This window comes from Ruditapes philippinarum, unplaced genomic scaffold, assembly GCF_026571515.1.
Source record: "Ruditapes philippinarum isolate M1 unplaced genomic scaffold, ASM2657151v2 ctg3236_1_1_1_1, whole genome shotgun sequence".
Taxonomy (NCBI): domain Eukaryota; kingdom Metazoa; phylum Mollusca; class Bivalvia; order Venerida; family Veneridae; genus Ruditapes; species Ruditapes philippinarum.
Genome location: NW_026863247.1, coordinates 46,445 through 66,415, shown reverse-complemented (window position 1 = coordinate 66,415; position 19,971 = coordinate 46,445). Strand labels below are relative to the sequence as shown.

The 19,971-nt window shown below is 30.8% G+C and overlaps 1 protein-coding gene across 2 annotated transcripts in view; it reads right to left on the bottom strand.

The window, feature by feature from the left end:
- Positions 1–19,971, bottom strand: part of LOC132721582 (zinc metalloproteinase-disintegrin-like NaMP) — a 107,947-nt gene that overhangs the window by 60,340 nt on the left and 27,636 nt on the right. For both annotated transcript variants that reach the window (XM_060705902.1, XM_060705903.1), the window contains exon 4: positions 9,549–9,636. In XM_060705902.1, the coding sequence (XP_060561885.1) occupies positions 9,549–9,636 (88 nt within the window). The remainder of the gene's footprint in view (positions 1–9,548; positions 9,637–19,971) is intronic.

The following is a 19,971-nucleotide window of genomic DNA, read 5'->3' as shown; positions in this document are numbered from 1 at the left end:
TTCTGTTGTTAAAATATAGAAATAATAAAAAAAAAACAATAATTTAAAAAAAAATAATCAAGTTTTCAACAATAAAAACTTACGTCTCAGACTGGATTGCATTGTGTTTGCATCAGTGTTTGGTTAATCATGCTTGTATGTTTGAAATGATGTCATTCTAACGCGTTTATGAATGAGTTGTGCACTGAGGATGACGTCATTACGCTGCTGACGGGTGTCAAAATATTTGTTTTAACTGACATCAGGGGGTCGAACGTATAGCGGTGCGATACTCATTTAAGCGAGGTGAATTCATGCGATACGCCCTAATGGCGGACGGGAGCGAAAACGAAAGTGGGTATGAGCATGTTTTTTTCCAAATATTTGTTGTCTGTTGTAATTTTCCGAAGAATAGCATTGTGCATGCTGATCAAAACTTATAATTGTGCATGATTGTCAAAATAAAATACTAAATTTTGTAGAATTGAGGAAGTTATTGAGGTATTTGTTGTTGCAAATTTAACTGTCAACCTGATATGCACATGCAAACGAATAATGTATCAGTCGTTTTAAAACGAGATATTCGATTAGTTTAATTTAAGTCCCAACATGTTTACTTTTGGAAACAAAACGATATACAAGAGTAGTTTTCCATATCTATCCGAAAATATATAAAATATTTCCATTTTTCTTACTGTACGCCTAATATTTGGTCCGATAAAACAAATGTACGCACAAATGTTGGTATGTTTTTCTGTAGCAACTTCCTCATTACAGTACATTCTTATTCAATTTTGATGAAATATCAAGTTTTGAGTTTTATGTTAATCATATGAAAACCACAGTGTCCATTAAAACAACAGTGTCAATTAATGTACTTTGAGATAGTTAATTTAAATGTTCTTTTCTCACAGAGGTTAATTATTAAAATGAGATTAGTTATGTACATAAATTTGAAATACTCAAGTTATCAATAGTCACGATAATATTCGTTTTGTTTCTTCCATTTATTATTTTTTTCCAATGGAACTTAAAATTTATAAAAAAAACTGGTTTGATTTCCTCTATGGATTGGATGTTATATATTATATACAGAGCACATAATTGTATTTCAGTTATTCTGATGTTTGTCATTAGCTCTGTCGCTTTGAATATATAACTTTACTACTCCATAACCAGTGTATACCAAACAGTTTTGTGTATTTGCTTATGAAAGCATTCATACTTTTAGTGATTTAACTTATCTGCCAGTAGTTTTACTTTTAAAACTAGGCTTTCTCTTCATCATTTAATGTATAATATTACCCCTCACTTTTTTGTAAATATTCATTTCAACTAGGAGTTGAAGCAAGTGTACCAAGAGAATTGTACCGTTACAGGCCAACAGCACTTTTTAACAGTATAAAATCTGGGCAATTGTTTTTTATGTAAATAAAAGTATTATAGATTACAGTATCTGTTCGGCAAATAAAATAAATAACACACAAGCGTTTGTGAGTAACAGTAAAAATATCAACCCACCTAAAAATACTGTTTCCCTCGGCTAACACCTTGGCTAACAGTATTTTCCTTCGGATGATATTTTAACTGTAACCCACAAACCCATGTGTTATTTATATACTACTCCATAAGCATTGTGACTCAATCTGATATTATATACTCAAAAGCTTTTTGTTTATTTGCGCATGTGTCAGCATTTGTACTTCTGGTACTTATCTGGCAGTAGTTTTGTTTGTTAATCAATTTGTAATGTTTTAATTGCTCTGAAACATTTACAACGGTGTATTTGCAAATGTGAGCATCAGCTGTTCCTAAGACAGACACTGAGCTGTTTTGTGTCCAATGACTGACTGAATTTTGAAATTGTAGTTTTGTGTTTTTTCCTGACAGGCCACAATTATGTGCACTACAAAAATAGAATTTTACCACCTAAAGATTTTTACCACCTGGTTCTCAGTCTCTATCTCTAGAACAGCCGTGAAATGTACTTTCACTGTATTTAATAGGTTGTTTGAAATGTTCATTTCTATTTATAATATGAAAAAATATCAGTTTGACAGCAGCATGTACAAAAGATCTTAGAACCTCATGAAGTAAAACAGCCCTTATATAACATACATGTATTAACTGCTATTTTTCTGAAAGGTTCTGCTTTGAAAGTGAGTTAATTTATACAAGATTTCTTAATAGGTTTTTTAAATTCATTCTTACATGTTTTGGTCAAATTCCTACTTTTTATCTAAGATCTTAGAGTAAAGGTTACTTTTTTTCAACTCCTAATTATCACAGGATAATTATTATTAATCATTCAAATTAAGTCCAAACACTTATATGGATGGTTATACAAACTTTTATTTCAAGTTAATCTTTAAGGAAAGAAGAAGATTTAAGAATTCCAGAAACGGGCAAATACTTAGTATAATCATAGGAAAACATGTACAGCAGATGTGATAATGAAAAATATCGAACCTTTATCACACCCAAATCAAGCGTACACTTAAATATTTTGACCAGTAAGCGTCTATGTATATCGGAGCACAAAAGTACTTGCTATGCAACTCAATTATGATTACTCTTATACAATCAAAAAAGAAAAAAGAAATTAACTATATTAATATTAGCTTGCATCAAGCGATTTTATTCACCGACCCAAAATTAGTTGCCGTCAGTTTACCTTCAATAACTTTTATAGTTATGAATTTAGGCCTCTGTAATTTTGATGAAATGTGTGTTGGTCCTTTTTCACATCCTCAATACAAAATGTGCAATTGTTATCGAAGATTTATGAAATACTTAATAAAAAATACTCATTCTGACGTGTATTTACACGGGTAAATCCGCCATAAGGGCGTATCGCATGAAATCACCTCGCTTAAAGGAGTATTGCACCGCTATACCTTCGACCCCCTGTGACATGGATCAAATCTGATGCTTTATTATGTGAGATGTAATTTTAGTATTGTATGAAAAAAAAACATCATAAGAACTGAAAAAATTAGTAACAATGTTTTTGTTATTGTTGCTTTAAAAGGCTTTGTAAACTATATAATCGAGGGAGAAAACATAAGAGCCTCATATACAGGTAGTACATAACCAGTGTTTATTAGCAGTACACCGTTTTTTTCTTCTTTGTCAATAGTGACAAAAAACTAGCCTACGACGTGTCGTAAAGCGTTGATAAAACGGCCCCTAGAAATGTTAGAATATGCAATAAAATCACTGTTGAAGTTCTATATTTAGATATGCGACGTTATCAATTTGCATGTGATTTAACCACTAAATATGGGACGCACTGAAAATAAGTACGGAAACAATTCAAGCGCAATTCAGCTTAATATTAGTTACGGCATATATGTTAAAATATTAGTTATAAAGATTGTTGACAGGTTATATGGCCCTATATAAACGGCTGTTTGTAAATATAACCCGAGCCGTTAGGCGAGGGTTATATTGCAAACAGCGGTTTATATACGGCCATATATCCTGTCAACAATCTTTATAACGAATTTACAATACAGCACGCATCATTTTTTAGAGAAAAAAGTAAGATTTCTTAACGAATCGACAGTAGCCGTGTATAATATTAGTTATAAAGATCGTTGACAGGTTATATGGCCCTATATAAACGGCTATTTGTAAATATAACCCGAGCCGTAAGGCGATGGTTATATTGCAAACAGCCGTTTATATACGGCTATATAACCTGTAAAAAAACTTTATAACGAATTTATAATACAGCAAGCATCTTTTTGTGGAGAAAAAGTAAGATATCGACAGCAGCCGTGTAAATAAATCTATATAAACGTCACGATTATCCAATGAAAAGCGACGTTACAAACGTGCAGTATTATAAAAAACTATATAAACGTCACTATTATCCAATGAAAAGCGACGTTACAAACGTGCAGTATTATAATCGAAATAATATATTCAAATATGTGACTTTATCGTCTGATAACATAATTGTCGTTTGGATGCGTGTCATTATATAATTCGGGCATCGCCCTCGTAGTATAATTCCTCGAATCCGAACTCCAAACAGTGACGTTAATGAACTATAAAAACACTGTTTTGAATATATTATTTCTTTAAATGATAAGGCATCATGTAAATCCCCGTTAAGGTATGCCTGCTATACGTTCATTGAAATGGATAAATTTGCTAAATTATGTGAGTTCCATTTCCGATTGTAATGAAAAAAAACAAATAAGACTGAAAAATTAGTCAATGTTTGTTATGTTGATTTAAAAGGTTTGTAACCGTTATAAAGAAACAGAAGAGCTTGTAGTAATAACCATTTTATAGCAGCACGTTTTTTCTCTGCATGTGAAAAAACTAGTCTAACGTGTCGTAGAGCGTTGAAATAAAGGTCATTTAGATATATAAACCGTAAGCTTATTTAGAAATGACTTATCAATTTGATTATTTAACTTTCCCTTAAAATAATACGAACATTTTCCTCAATTCATTAATATTATTAATTTTGATTTGAAAATTTTACGGCTTAATCCCAAAAGCGTTTAAAATACAAGCGTAGGAGTTGATCTGAACAAAAAATAGACAGGAGCAACAAGATGTTGCCTTAAAATGAATAATTGTCATTGGCAGAGACTGAAGTTATTCTGACTACCTATGAATGAATTTTCTTAATTAAAACATTTTGATAACAAATTATTACATGTTTTGGGGTGGCTTATACAAATGTATCAGTAATATATTAAACTGATATTTCACTGTTTGAAATGTTGATACTTTCTCTGTTTTCGATTTATGTCTGTTGTTTCAGTGAAATACCAGCGTGCATAGTTCTGGTTAATATGAGACATAAGGTTAAAATGTCTCTTTAAACGTTTCTTTGCATAATTATATAATTAAAAGAAAATGTGTTTCTTTTAGTGTTAGATCAAAATATATCTCACTTCGTGAACACAAAAAGTGTTTACTGTGCCACTCATGAAATATTCCTTTTTGTACTTACTCAGTGAAATATACATCTTACACAACAAACAAACAAATTTTCTTTTTAATTTATGCTAAAAAACAAGTTAAAACGAAATTTCCATAATATTAACGTAAAATATTAAAGTCTGTTTTCCCCATTGAGAGCCCCATTTAGTCGGAATTTCTCATTAAAAACAAGAAGTCTTGAGCTGAAAATTAGTCCGACAATCAACGTTAAATGACAGTGATATTATTTATTTTGTTTAAAAAATATGAATGATCGCTTGTTTTAATAATAAAAACAAACAATTCTTGTAGGGGAAAAGTCCAACCATCCATCCATATTTCTGTTACTTACTGCGAATTTATATAAGACGTGGCTTTGTTAAATGTAAGCGGCAGCCATTTTTTAAAGTTGTTGCCACTCATGAAAAATATACACCTTTAAAAAAGAAAGAAAATATATACAGTTAACTTTTTGTACTTACTCAGTGAAATAATATAATACATCTTACACAACAAACAAACAAATTTTCTTTTTAATTTATGCTAAAAAACAAGTTAAAACGAAATTTCCATAATATTAACGTAAAATATTAAAGTCTGTTTTCCCCATTGAGAGCCCCATTTAGTCGGAATTTCTCATTAAAAACAAGAAGTCTTGAGCTGAAAAATAAGTCCGACAATCAACGTTAAATGACAGTGTTATTATTTATTTTGTTTAAAAATATGAATGATCGCTTGTTTTAATAATAAAAACAAACAATTCTTGTAGGGGAAAAGTCCAACCATCCATCCATATTTCTGTTACTTACTGCGAATTTATATAAGACGTGGCTTTGTTAAATGTAAGCGGCAGCCATTTTTTAAAGTTGTGTATTTTACGGGTGGAAAATAATTGTGTTTGATTTAGAGGGATATCATTTGGATTTGTTAGTTATACACCTTTTAAAAAGAAAGAAAGCATATACATTTATGAGGATTGAAGGGAAAAATCTTTAAAAAGTAGTTTCGTCATTGAAAAGTGTGAAATTATATTTTGATAATTTTCACTGTGAAATTATCAAATACAAGTTTCACGGATAAATCAGTAATCCACTGAAAAGCATAAAATAAGTAGAGAAAATTGAATGTGTGTAAGTTCAATACTTAATTTATTGCATTAGTTGAATAAAATTATATTATTTTATCACATAAACCCTGGTGCAGGAGTGTAATAAAGCCATTTATTACATGCTTTGCAGTAGATTACTGAATTATAACGGTTAATAATATTCTGATAATTTCACAGTAATGATTACCAAATATAATTTCACAGTAGCCGAACTATATTTGGCGTAAAAATAAAATATTTATCATTAATGAATGTTTTTTTCAGCGGAAATGATGTCAATCATAATAAAAAATGTACGTGATAATTGTAGTTCGTAAATATTTACGAACGTTGTGTTGAAAAACATCTAAAATCTAAAAATAATCATGGAATTATATTTTGCTTCAACATTGTGACGTCATTATTTGATGACGTCATGAAGATAAGAGCATGACGTTACGCGGCAAAAATCAGTAAAATGGTGTAAAAATCGTTAAAAAATCATGAAATAAACAGAAAATTTATTTGTTTTACATGTAAGATCAAATAATATTTCACTCGTGAACCCCAGCTATTATATTTTCACTCGTGGCTACGCCACTCGTGGAAAATATTGCATCTGGTGTTCACTCGGTGAAATATTTTTCGATCTTACACTGAAACAAACAAATATCCTCTATTTATTTTATGCTTTTCTGTGGATTACTGATTTATCCGTGAAAATTATATTTGATAATTTCACAATGAAAATTATCAAAATATAATTTCACTTTTTTCAATGACGAAACTACTTTTTAAGATTTTTCCCATGTGGTACCTCAATTTTATTTTTACTGACAATTCTGACAATGTAAGGCTGTTAAAAGATAAAGCAAAGCTGAAATAGATAAATAACTTAAATGTCAAAAGTAATAAAGAGAGAAAACTTACTTATATTCCTTCAAATTCCAATCACTAAATTTCGTCTCGAAATTTTTTGTTTCGTTTTTACAGTCTAAAAAATACATTCCTTCCCCCATGCAAAACTGCTCTTGATGACATTTGGGCATATTTAAGTATCCTACGAGCAATGACTGCCGTATGCTTTATGAAAATTGAAAAGCATTGACAGCCATCACTCGTAAAATAAGTAAAACAACCCAGCGTTCCTTAGCAAGCTTCCAAGTTTTCCATATCCCTAGCTCCTTTTCTGAATGTTTTCACTTCTGTCAACACTTATTTTTTGTCTGTTACAATCCTCAAATAAGTTTTCTTTCTTTTAAAAAGGTGTATGACTAACAAATCCAAATTATATCCGTCTGAATCTTACACAATTATTTTCCTACCATGAAATACACAACTTTAAAAAAATGGCTGCCGCTTACATTTTACAAAGCAAGGTCTAATATAAATTCGCAGGAAGTAACAGACATATGGATGGATGGTTGGACTTTTTCTCCTATGTACAACAATTGTTTGTTTTTATTATTAAAACAAGCGATCATTCATATTTTTTAATAAAATGAATTAATATCACCGTCATTTAACCTTGATTGGCGGACTTATTTTTCAGCTCAAGACTTCTTGTTTTAAATGAGACATTCCGTCTAAATGGGGCTCTCAATGGTGGAAACAGATTTTGATATTAGCGTTAAAATCATGGAAATTTCGTTTTAACTTGTTTTAAAGCATAAAATAAAAAGAAAATTTGTCTGTTTGTTGTGTAAGATGTAATTTTATTTCATCTCGTGAACTTTAAAAAAAGTATTCTCATTCATGGCTACGCCACTCGTGAGGATACTGTTTTTAAAGCCCACTCGATGAAATAAAATGTCATCTTACAGACAAACAAACACATATCCTCTATATAATAAAAACGATATTACACTAGTTTATTACATGTTTTGCAGTAGATTACTGAATTATAACGGTTAATCATATTCTGATAATTTCACAGTAATGATTACCAAATATAATTTCACAGTAGCCGAACTATATTTGGCGTAAAAATAAAATATTTATCATTAATGAATGTTTTTTTCAGCGGAAATGTAGTCAATCATAATAAAAAATGTACGTGATAACTGTAGTTTGTAAATATTTACGAACGTTGTGCTGAAAAACATCTAAAATCTAAAAATAATCATGGAATTATATTTTGCTTCAACATTGTGACGTCATTATTTGATGACGTCATGAAGATAAGAGCATGACGTTACGCGGCAAAAGTCAGTAAAATGGTGTAAAAATCGTTAAAAAATCATGAAATAAACAGAAAATTTGTTTGTTTTACATGTAAGATCAAATAATATTTCACTCGTGAACCCCAGCTATTATATTTTCACTCGTGGCTACGCCACTCGTGGAACGCCACTCGTGGAAAATATTGCATCTGGTGTTCACTCGATGAAATATTTTTCGATCTAACACTGAAACAAACAAATATACTCTATGTAATAACACTTTAACGCGACGTCATTTGCGCTATATAGAACATAGCGTTAAAGCGCGCTAATGTTAGCGTTACACTATAGGCGCGTCATTGAAAAAATACTCATTTAAACAGTTTACTGTTCTTATTTTATATATGTGATAAATATAATATTTTATTTAATTTTACCTATGAAATATGGTGCTATATCAGTCAAATATATCTTATATCTTTTAAAATTAATATGAAATATAAATATGAAAGTGAGCGGAGTCAAAACTCATATTTATTTTAAGGGACTTCTTTCGACATTTTGTTTGAAAAATCTGATAAAACAAACATTTTTTTGTTGAATTTTGTTTTGAAAACTATCTAGAATGATAGAAAATGGTGTAACTAAGAAATTAAATTTGAACACCAATATCTTTAATTCAGTCATTAACGCTGTACAGACGTTTAAAAAGTCGTTTACGTGACGTCACAATCTAGCGCTAAATCTTGCGTGCAAAACAAGACGATATTCATATTACTGCGCGCTGTATAATTGCAGTTGCGTAGCAGGCAAGGGGGTTAATAACCTTTTTTTAAAATGAAATTAAATAAAAAGGTTATATTTTTGTTTTTCGTGAAATATGGTATATATTTTCACTCAGCATTTTATCATGTTTCGTGAAAATATATTCCATATTTCACTTAAACGAAAAAAATATCCTCTTAATATTCGTGTAGATTTAATACTCTATTTATTGAACTCATTGAATAAAACAATATTATATGATTTTATTCAACTCGTTCAATAAATTTAGTTTTAAACTACACTCATTCAATATCCTCTATATGCAAGCCTCTGGCGAGCATAATATTATTTTATTCAGCGTTTTTAATAAAATAAGCAATAAACTTGAACGCATCATATATTTTATTTATCACATACCCCCAAAAAGTCTTTACATTATGTTTGTATACCGCTAACGACATCAAAATATATGCATGGTCGTGCAAAACCATTTTTACGGAGTCGTAAAATCGGCACGGGTGAATGTTCGAAGAATTGCCACAGACAATGCAATAATGATAAAAGTATATTCCAAGAGATAAATAAGACATATAGAAATCAGATATTACCTCGTTTAATATAAAAGAGGTGAATTGTAACAGTTTATTAACTGTGGCAGTGTGTCTGTCGTTTTCTCCTTCAGTCAAAGCATATGTCCTGAAAACAGAGAGAAAACAGTTCGATATCCTGCGCGTTTCTTTATTTGTTTACCAAGGTTCCAATTAAAAGGAAACTTTAATCTAATTCGGACGACAAATGGCAAATGATTAAGAATAATTGGTTAAAAATAAAATTATTCTTATACAGGAAGTATAACAAAACAACAAAGTTATTCTCTACTGAATGAAAACATTAGATATAAATGAAATAGAACTATCAATTTTTGCTTGGAAGATAAAATGCATGTAGCAAAGACAAGTCACAAAGTTCAGATAAAGCAGTGTAACAACGCACTTTGGGGTCAAATGCACTTGGGGGTTCTACCCAAAAGTGCAATAGGTACTTTGGGGTCAAGCCCCAACGTGCGTTACGCACTTTGGTGTCAAAGTTTGAAAGGACCGCACTTTGGGATCATAAAAATACAATCAAAAAGAATGAATTTTAGTTATTTTTTTCTATATAAACAAAGAAGGAAGCGTGCATTATTCTGCAACAATGCACTCACCGTTTTTATTAGCTCCCTGTGTAAATTTCAAACCGACACAATGACGGCGCCATTTTGTTCGAAAAATCTGATCAATAAAAAAAATTCTTTGCTGTGAAAACTATCTAAAATGAAAAAAAAATGGTCTTACTAAGAAAAAGAATCCAAATATATCTTAAATTCAGTCGTTATTTACATGACGTCACAATGTGTGAATGTAGCGCCAAACAGCTCTGACAAAAACAATTAAATCAAGAATGCTATTTCAATGTCGCAAACGAGTTTAATTTCACATTTATTTCACAATTAATACTTTGGAGTTGAACATTTAAGAGTGAAAAAGTTTTAAAGATTTCAAAATTTGTTATTCTCAAAATGTTTCTACTCACGCTGGAAAAGGCTTTTAAAGAACGTTTCTACTGGAAACTGAGGCGAAATCAAATTAAACCAACAAATCTAAAGTCCATCTATATAATAATTATAATGTTTTTCTTGACTTGTTAGAATTTAAATTGATATTGATTCTTCGTGTATTATATAGTATATTCTAACACGACCCGCATTTTTTCCTATTGAACATACAAGAACCAAAAGTGTGTATTATTATGCTATAAAATCACTGTTTCACTATCTATGTTTAGACATGTGACGTAATCGTTATACACATGACGTAATCACTAAAACTGTGACGCGCTGAAATTAAGTATGGAAACAAATCAGACGCAGTTTATCTAATTATCATGTACGGCAGCATTTATTTGTTGATGTCGTGTTAGAATCGAAATAATATATCCAAATCGGTGATTTTATTGCTTGATAACATCACTGTTTGTCGTTCGGATGCGCATCATCATATCACTGGGGCTACGCCCTCGTGATATAATTCCCCGCATCCGAACTCCAAACAGTAATGTTATTGAGCAATAAATCACAGTTTGGGATATATCATTTCTTAATTCTAACAATCTGTATAAAACAAACGATATTTGGATCATATATCTTTAAAAAATAAGTTTTCATGCTTTTTAACTAAAATAATGAGAAAAATAAACATGAATTCTGTAAAAAATTAAAGCTATCAAGAAATTTCTTGCATAGAATTGTTTACATTATTGATATATCAAGTAACATTTGATGGTGGATTCAAAAATGGAAATAAAATATAGACGTTGACGTGTTAGTTTTTTGTAAACAGGCAGTTTCCACGGTTACCGCATATGCCAACTGTCAAAATTACCACGTTTTCTTAAGAAATATCCGCGTTATACTAAATGTATTGTCAAATATACAACAAAGACATGTTGTAATAAAAATTTCTTTTTTCTTTTGATGTTATATTAATTAAGTAAATGATACTGAATATCTTTTTAAAACATATCTGGGGCAATATTATTTTTTTCACTCGACTAACATACCCGAACAGTAAGCAAATATTCAGAAATTTACCAAGTAAATAATGAAATTCTGAACATTTCTTAGATATCAATTTTGTTTTTTCATTCAACACTTTTAAAATATATCATTTTAAACTTTGCTCAGTTGTCTGCCAGTAATCAAGTCGCGACGCACTTTCGTCACTATACCACAAGTGGGTGGGGTAACGCGCGCAGAATTATCATCAATGCTGTCATACTAATGCTTGGAGAAATCCTTTATGTGATGTTGTCTATACAACCTCTTATTCTTTTGAACGGATCTCCTTTTGAAATTTTAGAAATATCTATTCTGTATTATTTACTCATAATTTTCTTATAGCCGAAATTTAAACACTTATCCGAATACTATTCAACTTGACCTTCATTTGAAGAGTAATTATCCGAGATTATCTTTCTTGGAAGCGCATAACGATGCGCACAGAAAACTACCGAAAACGTGTTTAATACTTCTTATTTTAAATATGTCCATTTCATCGCCCGTAGAATGTGTTGTTTGGCTTTTCCATTTTTTACGCTAGACCGTTACGTAGTCGAAAAACACTTTCATACTGTATAAACAAAAAAAATATCACTGACATTTTCCATTGGTAACATAAAAAGTGTAATATATATTCATTTAAAAGGTTGAAAAAAGAATAATAGCGGCTCTTGTTTTCACTACGACTATTTAATCGCCCGTAAAAATGTGTTTTTCGGTTGAACTAGACTACAGTAGACTGTTGCCGAAAAACACTTTCATACTATATTTATAACTAGAAATGTGTCCATAGGACAATGGTGCCCCCACCGCGCCACTGTTCTGTCAATCTTTTCACTAACTCAAGGGAAATAACTCTAAAAATACTGGATAAATCCACACGCGAAACCCCAGGTGCAAATATAAATATGCTGAGCAACCTGCCCATAAGGTTTAATAACTATGTCAAATCCTTTTTGAGTAGCTTGCGACACAGGTTGAAAATTGCAAAAATTTTCTAAGTGAAGGGCAATAACTCTGAAAATACTAAAAATATCCAGACGAAAATACCTAGGTGCACAACTACACATGCTGATCAACATTCCTGTAAAGTTTCATGACTCTAGGTGATATACTTTTTAAGTTACATGCGACACAAGTTGAAAATTGCAAAATTTTACTAAGTCAAGGGCAATAACTCTGAAAATACTAAAAATATACAGACGAAAATACCCAGGTGCACAACTACACATGCTGATCAACATTCCTGTAAAGTTTCATGACTCTTAGTCAAATAATTTTTAGTTACGTGCGACACAAGTTGAAAATTGCAAAATTTTACTAAGTCAAGGGCAATAACTCTGAAAAAACTAAAAATATCCAGACAAAAATACCCAGGTGCACATGCTGATCAATATTCCTGTAAAGTTTCATGACTCTAGGTCAAATACTTTTTAAGTTGCATGCGACACAAGTTGAAAATTGCAAAATTTTACTAAGTAAAGGGCAATAACTCTGAAAATACTAAAAATATACAGACGAAAATACCCAGGTGCACAACTACACATGCTGATCAACATTCCTGTAAAGTTTCATGACTCAAGGTCAAATAATTTTTGAGTTACATGCGACACAAGTTGAAAATTGCAAAATTTTACTAAGTCAAGGGCAATTACTCTGAAAATACTAAAAATATCCAGACGAAAATACCCAGGTGCACAACTACACATGCTGATCAGCATTCCTGTAAAGTTTCATGACTCTAGGTCAAATACTTTTTGAGTTACGTGTGACACAAAAGTGAACGGACGGACGGACGGAAGGACGGACGGACGGACAAGAGTAAATCTAAATGCCCGCCACTATCGTGGGGGGCACAACAAATAATATCAGTGACATTTCCCATTGGTAACAAAAAAAAGTGTAAGAGGATATTTTTTCGTTTGAGTGAAATATGGAATATATTTTCACGAAACATGATAAAATGACACATATTTTCACGAGCACGGACGGCGAGTGAAAATATGTGGTATTTTATCATGTTTCGTGAAAATATATACCATATTTCACGAAAATGTCTATTTAAAAAGTTTCTTTGCATTATAATAAAAAGAAAATTTGTTAAGTGTAGTGTAAAATCGAAATACATTTCACCTTGTCAACACCAAAAGTTCATACTTCACTCGTGACTCTGCTACTTGAAATATACCTTTTGGTGCTCACCTGGTGAAATAAATACCGATCTTACAATGAACTAAACAAATATCCTCTATTAACTACATCCAATGTTTAATATGGCACCAAAAGCTATCTAGTAAATGGCTGACAAAACAGGATATTTTTGTAGAAATACATTCGCTATTTAAGTACTAAAGTAGTTTGTTATATAGAGCAGCAATTTTTAGATATTTCAAGTAGTTAGATTAATAAAACACTTACCCCTTAAGCATTAAACACATATTTTTATTACTGCTACATCAGCATTTAAAAGACACTTAGAAATATTTATGCATTTAAGTATCGACTCCATTTACAATTTTTCAGTGTCGCAGCTCGAAATTAGTCAGTACTTAGTATTTATGAAGAACTCAGTTGACACCTTAAAAACTGTCAAACCCAAAGTGTGTTGATATGTAGCATATCAACGCACCTGGCGGTCAAATCTTAGATTTTGATCCCAAGTGAGCTGTGAGGTTTACCGCATTTTGGGGTTAAATCCCAAAGTGCGTTTGACCCCAAAGTGCAGTGTTACAAAGCAGCATGCCTCTAGATTCCCGATAACTTTCATGAACATTTTGAAAATGCGGGTCGCAACTATTTTGGTGCAGACAATATGTGTATCTTTATATCCATAATGCTAATTAAAAAGATGTTTGTTAATAAAGTACAATATTGTAAAAGTTTTCTGAGGCTTTGTATTTTGCTACGAGCAGCGTGTAAAATTGATATCTGGCGAGACCGGAAATTTCTATCCGTTGAAGCGTATTTACTCTTCAATATTTGCGTGTATTTTAGGGAGAGAGTTTATAGGTATTAAAATAAAGTAAAATTATTGCAAAGTCTGTCAATAATTTCATATAAGATGTAAATCATTTCTTGACTCTAAATTCCGTATATCAGGACATTTTCCCCACGTTTGATCTCTTTACTGAAATACTATACATGGAAGCATGTACTTTTTAGAACAAGGGCAACATTGTCACAATATACGCCTGTCACAGAAGTTTTTGACAAAGATGTAAGCATTATAGGTATGTATATTGGAAACTGTCTGGATATATTGTAATCTCTAGCATTTTTTATCTAATTTTGGCCGCAGGGACATTAATTTAGCACAAGTCACTCCGCCTCACAACAGTGAACATTTTTGCCAAGTTATAATTATTCTAAACATGCAGAAGTTTTGCTCAGGAAAAGCATTTTTTAATGACCTTTAAGTGTGACCTTGACCTTGAGACCAGGCCCGGCTTTCACCAATGTTCTCAAAGTAAAAATCTCAGTTCAAATCTAAGGTTTTTCTCAACTCAGATATTGAGATTGAAATTTTTCTCAGTTTTGCTTTCACTAAAAGAAATTGAGAAAAATCTCAACATTATATTTGGGGACCTTTTCTCACATATATTGAGACAATGTTTGGCTGCCTCAGATTATGTCTCAATGAAACTAAATCATTTTTCTCATGGATATTTTCACTTTCTGCATGGATATTTTGATAAATAAACATAATTTGACCTTCTGGCAAATAAAGTACCTATAAAGTTCATATATTAAGTAATAAATTAACTGATTATTGTGGGTGACATCATGCGTTTTCATTAATGACGTCATGAAATTATGAGTTTTGTTTTGTTTTCATTTAAAATACTGTTTGCAAAAATATTAAGATCTTCATAAATTCTTGATAAATTATTTTCATAAGCATTCAAATATTCAAATATTTCCTTCTTGGTGTATTTTTTTGTTGATTTTAGTTGTAGTAACTAGTTTTTTTTTAATAAAACGAGAAAGAAATATCTTTATTACATCCTTTTTTGTTTGTTTATAGAAATATATCAGTGATATAAAACAGGTAATTTCACTGTTTGAAACAGTGAAGTTACCGCTGCGCAACTCGTAAAATATACCTTTTGGTGCTCACTCGGTGAAATATACTCCATTCTTACACTGAACTAAACAAAAATATCTGTAATCTACGGTGGCATTAAAATGACATTTGAAATTTTTTATTTATTTATTTTTTATTTATTTATTTATTTTTTTTTTTTTTTTGGATACTTTTTTTTTTTGTTTTTTCGTACATTTTTGTTGTTTTTTGTTTTTGTTTTGAATACATATTTTCTTGTTTTGCATACATATTTTGAAATGTTATGTATTCAGTGAAAACAACTTTACATACATTGTATGAAACGGTGCAAATTTGTTTGCAACAAGTGATAACCAAGTTTGCAAAATGTGATTCTGATTAGAAATTATTGAAATTGAAACTGATACTAAAATAGCACCAAAAAAAAATGAAAAATTACATAAAGACAAACAAGAAATACTTCTAAAGTTGTCGTGAGTTCACTTAAAGTTTTGTTGCCTAATGTAAAATGCAAGTTACAAAAGATTATAAAGTAAATTAAGATGAAAAATATTAAAAATAATTTTAGCCAGATCTACATTTATGAAATAATTTAAAATTTATTAACATTTAACTTATAAGTTTGAGTGTTTTTCTATTGAAAAATTATTTGAATATTACCTAATGAAAAAAAGGAGAAAAAAAGAAGAAAAGAAAACAAACTGAAGTCCTTGTTTCTAAGATACCAGAATCAAATGTTATAATTCTTTAGGCCTTATTTCATTTCCTGGGGGTAACCTAAAAATGAGCCTGCAATTATGCAATGCCCACAAACAGAAAGATACAAAGCAAGTGAATGCCCTCAAGATCTCTGAAAAGCAAACAGGTCATGACATTAAGACATTCAATCTTTTTTATGCATAACATGTACATAGTTTACATGTCAACTTTTTTCAATGTTCAAGAGGGAGAATTTACTTCAAAAAGAGGGAGATTTTTTAATTGACAATAGACATAGTAGGAATTTTTGAAATGAAAAAGAGGGAGATTTCATTTTTTTAAACACCCCTTATTCTAGGAAAAATAGTTAAAAATTTGACAGGAGAAAGAGGTTGTCTCCCGTTCAAATTGGAAGAGTTTGCATTAGTTCTGTAGAAGAAGATGTCTACAAGATTTTCTATTTTTAGCTATAGCGCCCCTAAAAGGAGCCAATGAAAGTAATATGAACAGACTTGATAAAAGACTACCCAAGAATGCTACAGATAAAGTTTGGTGATCATCCATCAATAAGTTCTGTAGAAGAAAATGTCTAACTGTTGTTTTTTTTCTATATTTAGCTATAGCGGCCCCTATAAGGGGCCAATGAAGTTTTCTATTTTTAGCCCTAGAGACCCCTAAAAGCGGCCAATCAGATTGATAAGAGCAAACTTGATAAAAAAAACTACACAAGAATGCTACAGACAAAGTTTGGTGATCATCCGGCCTTTAGTTCTGTAAGAGATGATGTTTTAAGGTTTTTCTATTTTTAGCTTTGATGACCCCTAAAAGATGCTTATTTAAATGACATAAGCAAATTTAAGTGTGACTGTCACAAGGATGCTACAGACCAAATTTTAGGTAAATCTGTTAAGTAGTTTCAGAGAAGAAGACGATTGTTGACGCATGACGACAGACGACGGAGTGTCCCCCTTTGATACTTATAGATCAACCTGAGCACTTGGCTCTGGTGAGCTAAAAGAAAATATGAACGAAAAACAAACAAAAAATAAGTATCAAAAGCTAAATAAAAAATAAATTTGCAAATGCCATTTTTATGCCACCGTAGTAATCATTCATGAAATAAATATACAAAACAAAATTCCCCGTTACGTCATTTTACATTAAAATGGCAACTTTTTACTTTTTAACAAAACGAACACTCCATACATTAGTCTTGAAGGCCCATCAACAATGCACACTAAAATTGAAGTTTTAAGATAAAAAAGCAGTCCCAGTAGAGAAAATTCTCAAATGTTGAGAAACAGTTTAGTGAAAGCCAACTTGAGATTTTTCTCAGGTGAGTAAGAATCTCAATCAGATTTGGGACAATCTTAAGTTGATCAATCTCAATTTGAGATTGTCTCAATATGGACTGAGATTATTACTCACTTGAGAAAATTCTCAAGTTGGCGTTCAATAAACTTTTTCTCAACATTTGAGAATTTCCTCAACTGAGACATTTTTTTCTCATTAAACTCTCAGTAGGCATTGTTGATGGGCCTCTATGACTTATATATTGATTGTTCCTTTTTGTTATGAAGTATATAGTTGTTGTTTTGATGAAAGATGACACAACAGGGAAATGTGTTGTATATTTATTAAAATAAGTTAATCTATACTTTCTTGTAAAAAAACAAAACAAAAAACAGAAAAAAAAAAAAAAACATTCAACAACAAAAACACCAAGAAGCAATTGCATGTGTGTGAATATTTTAATGAAATGAAAAAAAATTATTAATGATAAATGACGATAAAAAAGCGAAACAAAATTAAATAAAATATTTTAGTATGACTATTGTGACGTTAGAGAGCCGAATATATTTTTCACTTTTAATTTTAGAAAAGAATACTGTATCTGATTTAAGTTTTCTTTCATTAAATTGTTATGCTTAATGTACAAAAATGTAAAAAAATATCCTACGTATAAAAATTATTTTGTAAACATAACGAAAAATATTTTTGTTGTGGCACAGTATGTATAGTAAAAAATGGCTGAAAGTAGACAGTTATTGAACGATTAACATTTCGCAAAGATTTTGATTCGGCATATGTTTAAAAGTGTAGACAAATTGAGTGTTTTGAACATATTTTATCTTGTGAGGATGTAATTGTAAATCTGCCAGTTGGATATGGGATCCTTGGCGTTCTGAAACTGGCTATGTTTTTGTCACATGATACAACTATCGTCAGGTTTCAGTGGTGGCAGTGATTAAAGTAGCAAAGCGTAACGTAACGCTGTGAGGAGTTGACTTTCACTAAACTTTTTCTCAACATTTGAGAATTTTCTCAACTGAGACTTCTTTTTCCTCAAGACATAAGCGGTTATATTAAAACTTCAATCTTAGAGTGCATTGTTGATGGTCTTCTAAGACTTTTCTATGGAGTTTTTTCTTGTTACGAAGTAAACAGTTGCTATTTAATGTAAAATGACGCAACGGGGATTTTTTTTTTGTATATTTATCACGTAAATGATTAAAGTTTTATAAAAAAAAAAAAACAACAAAAAACACTAAGAAGCAAATATGTTAATATTTGAATGCTAATGAACAAAATTTATCAAGAATGAATGTAGATCTTTATAATTTTTGCAAACAGTATTTTAAATGAAAACGTAAAAAAAATCAATAAATTATGTTTAGTATGTTTAGTGAGACGCCATAATAGTTATGAAAGGTCACGTGATCAATGGTTAGACATGTTTTGTGCGCTCTGAAAAAAATGGATTAAAAATGGATTAAAAGTTATCTTCATGAAACAATCTTGTTATTTTTGTTGCTAGGATAATGTATTATTTTGTGCTTAATGTTTTTGGATTATCTGTTTGTGAGTTATGACTGGTAAAAGGATAAGAAAAAGAAAAGAAAGTGCAGTGATGGATCTTTGAAAAATGGCGGTGAGCGAAAATCAGGTCAATTAACGTCTACCCCAGATGAAGTTGTGGTTAGTAACCATGGAAACCAACTGTGTCCTTTTTGATAAAGAGGATAATTTTGCCACAAATACAACTTTGAACTTAGAAACATTTTTGAATTCATGCAAAGACTCAGGCTCTGAAACGGATGAAGTGAGTGTAGCAAACAACAATTCAGGTATGGATAGTATAAACCCTTCAAATTCCGATTTACTGGAGATTCTAAATAAAATTAATAATCGCCTTGAGTCAGTTAAACATAAATTATGTACATTAAAGTCATTAGAAAAAAGTGTGTAATTTTGAAAAGGATTTGGCTAAATTATGGACTTGTATAAATGACCAAAATAAAAAGGCTATGGATAAAATACATGAAATTGAAGAGAAGGCGGAAAGCACTGACTACAACTTAGGGTTATTTTCATCAAAAGTAGAACAATTAGAATCAAGAAGTAAACAGTTGACTGATGATTTAACCTATGTGCAATCTCAATCAATGAGAAATAACTTGGTGTTTGGAAATATTGAGGAGGCTTGCCAAGGGGAAAGTGAAGATACAGAATTAGTATTGCGGGGATTTCTTGTGAAAAAGATGAAAATTGCTAGTGATTTAGTAGCTCAATTGAAATTTGAAAGAGTGCATAGGATGGGCGAAAGGCAAAGAGGAAGGGACAGAAAAAAGTGGCAAAATTCAATTTGTTTAATGAGAGAGAACTGGTCCGT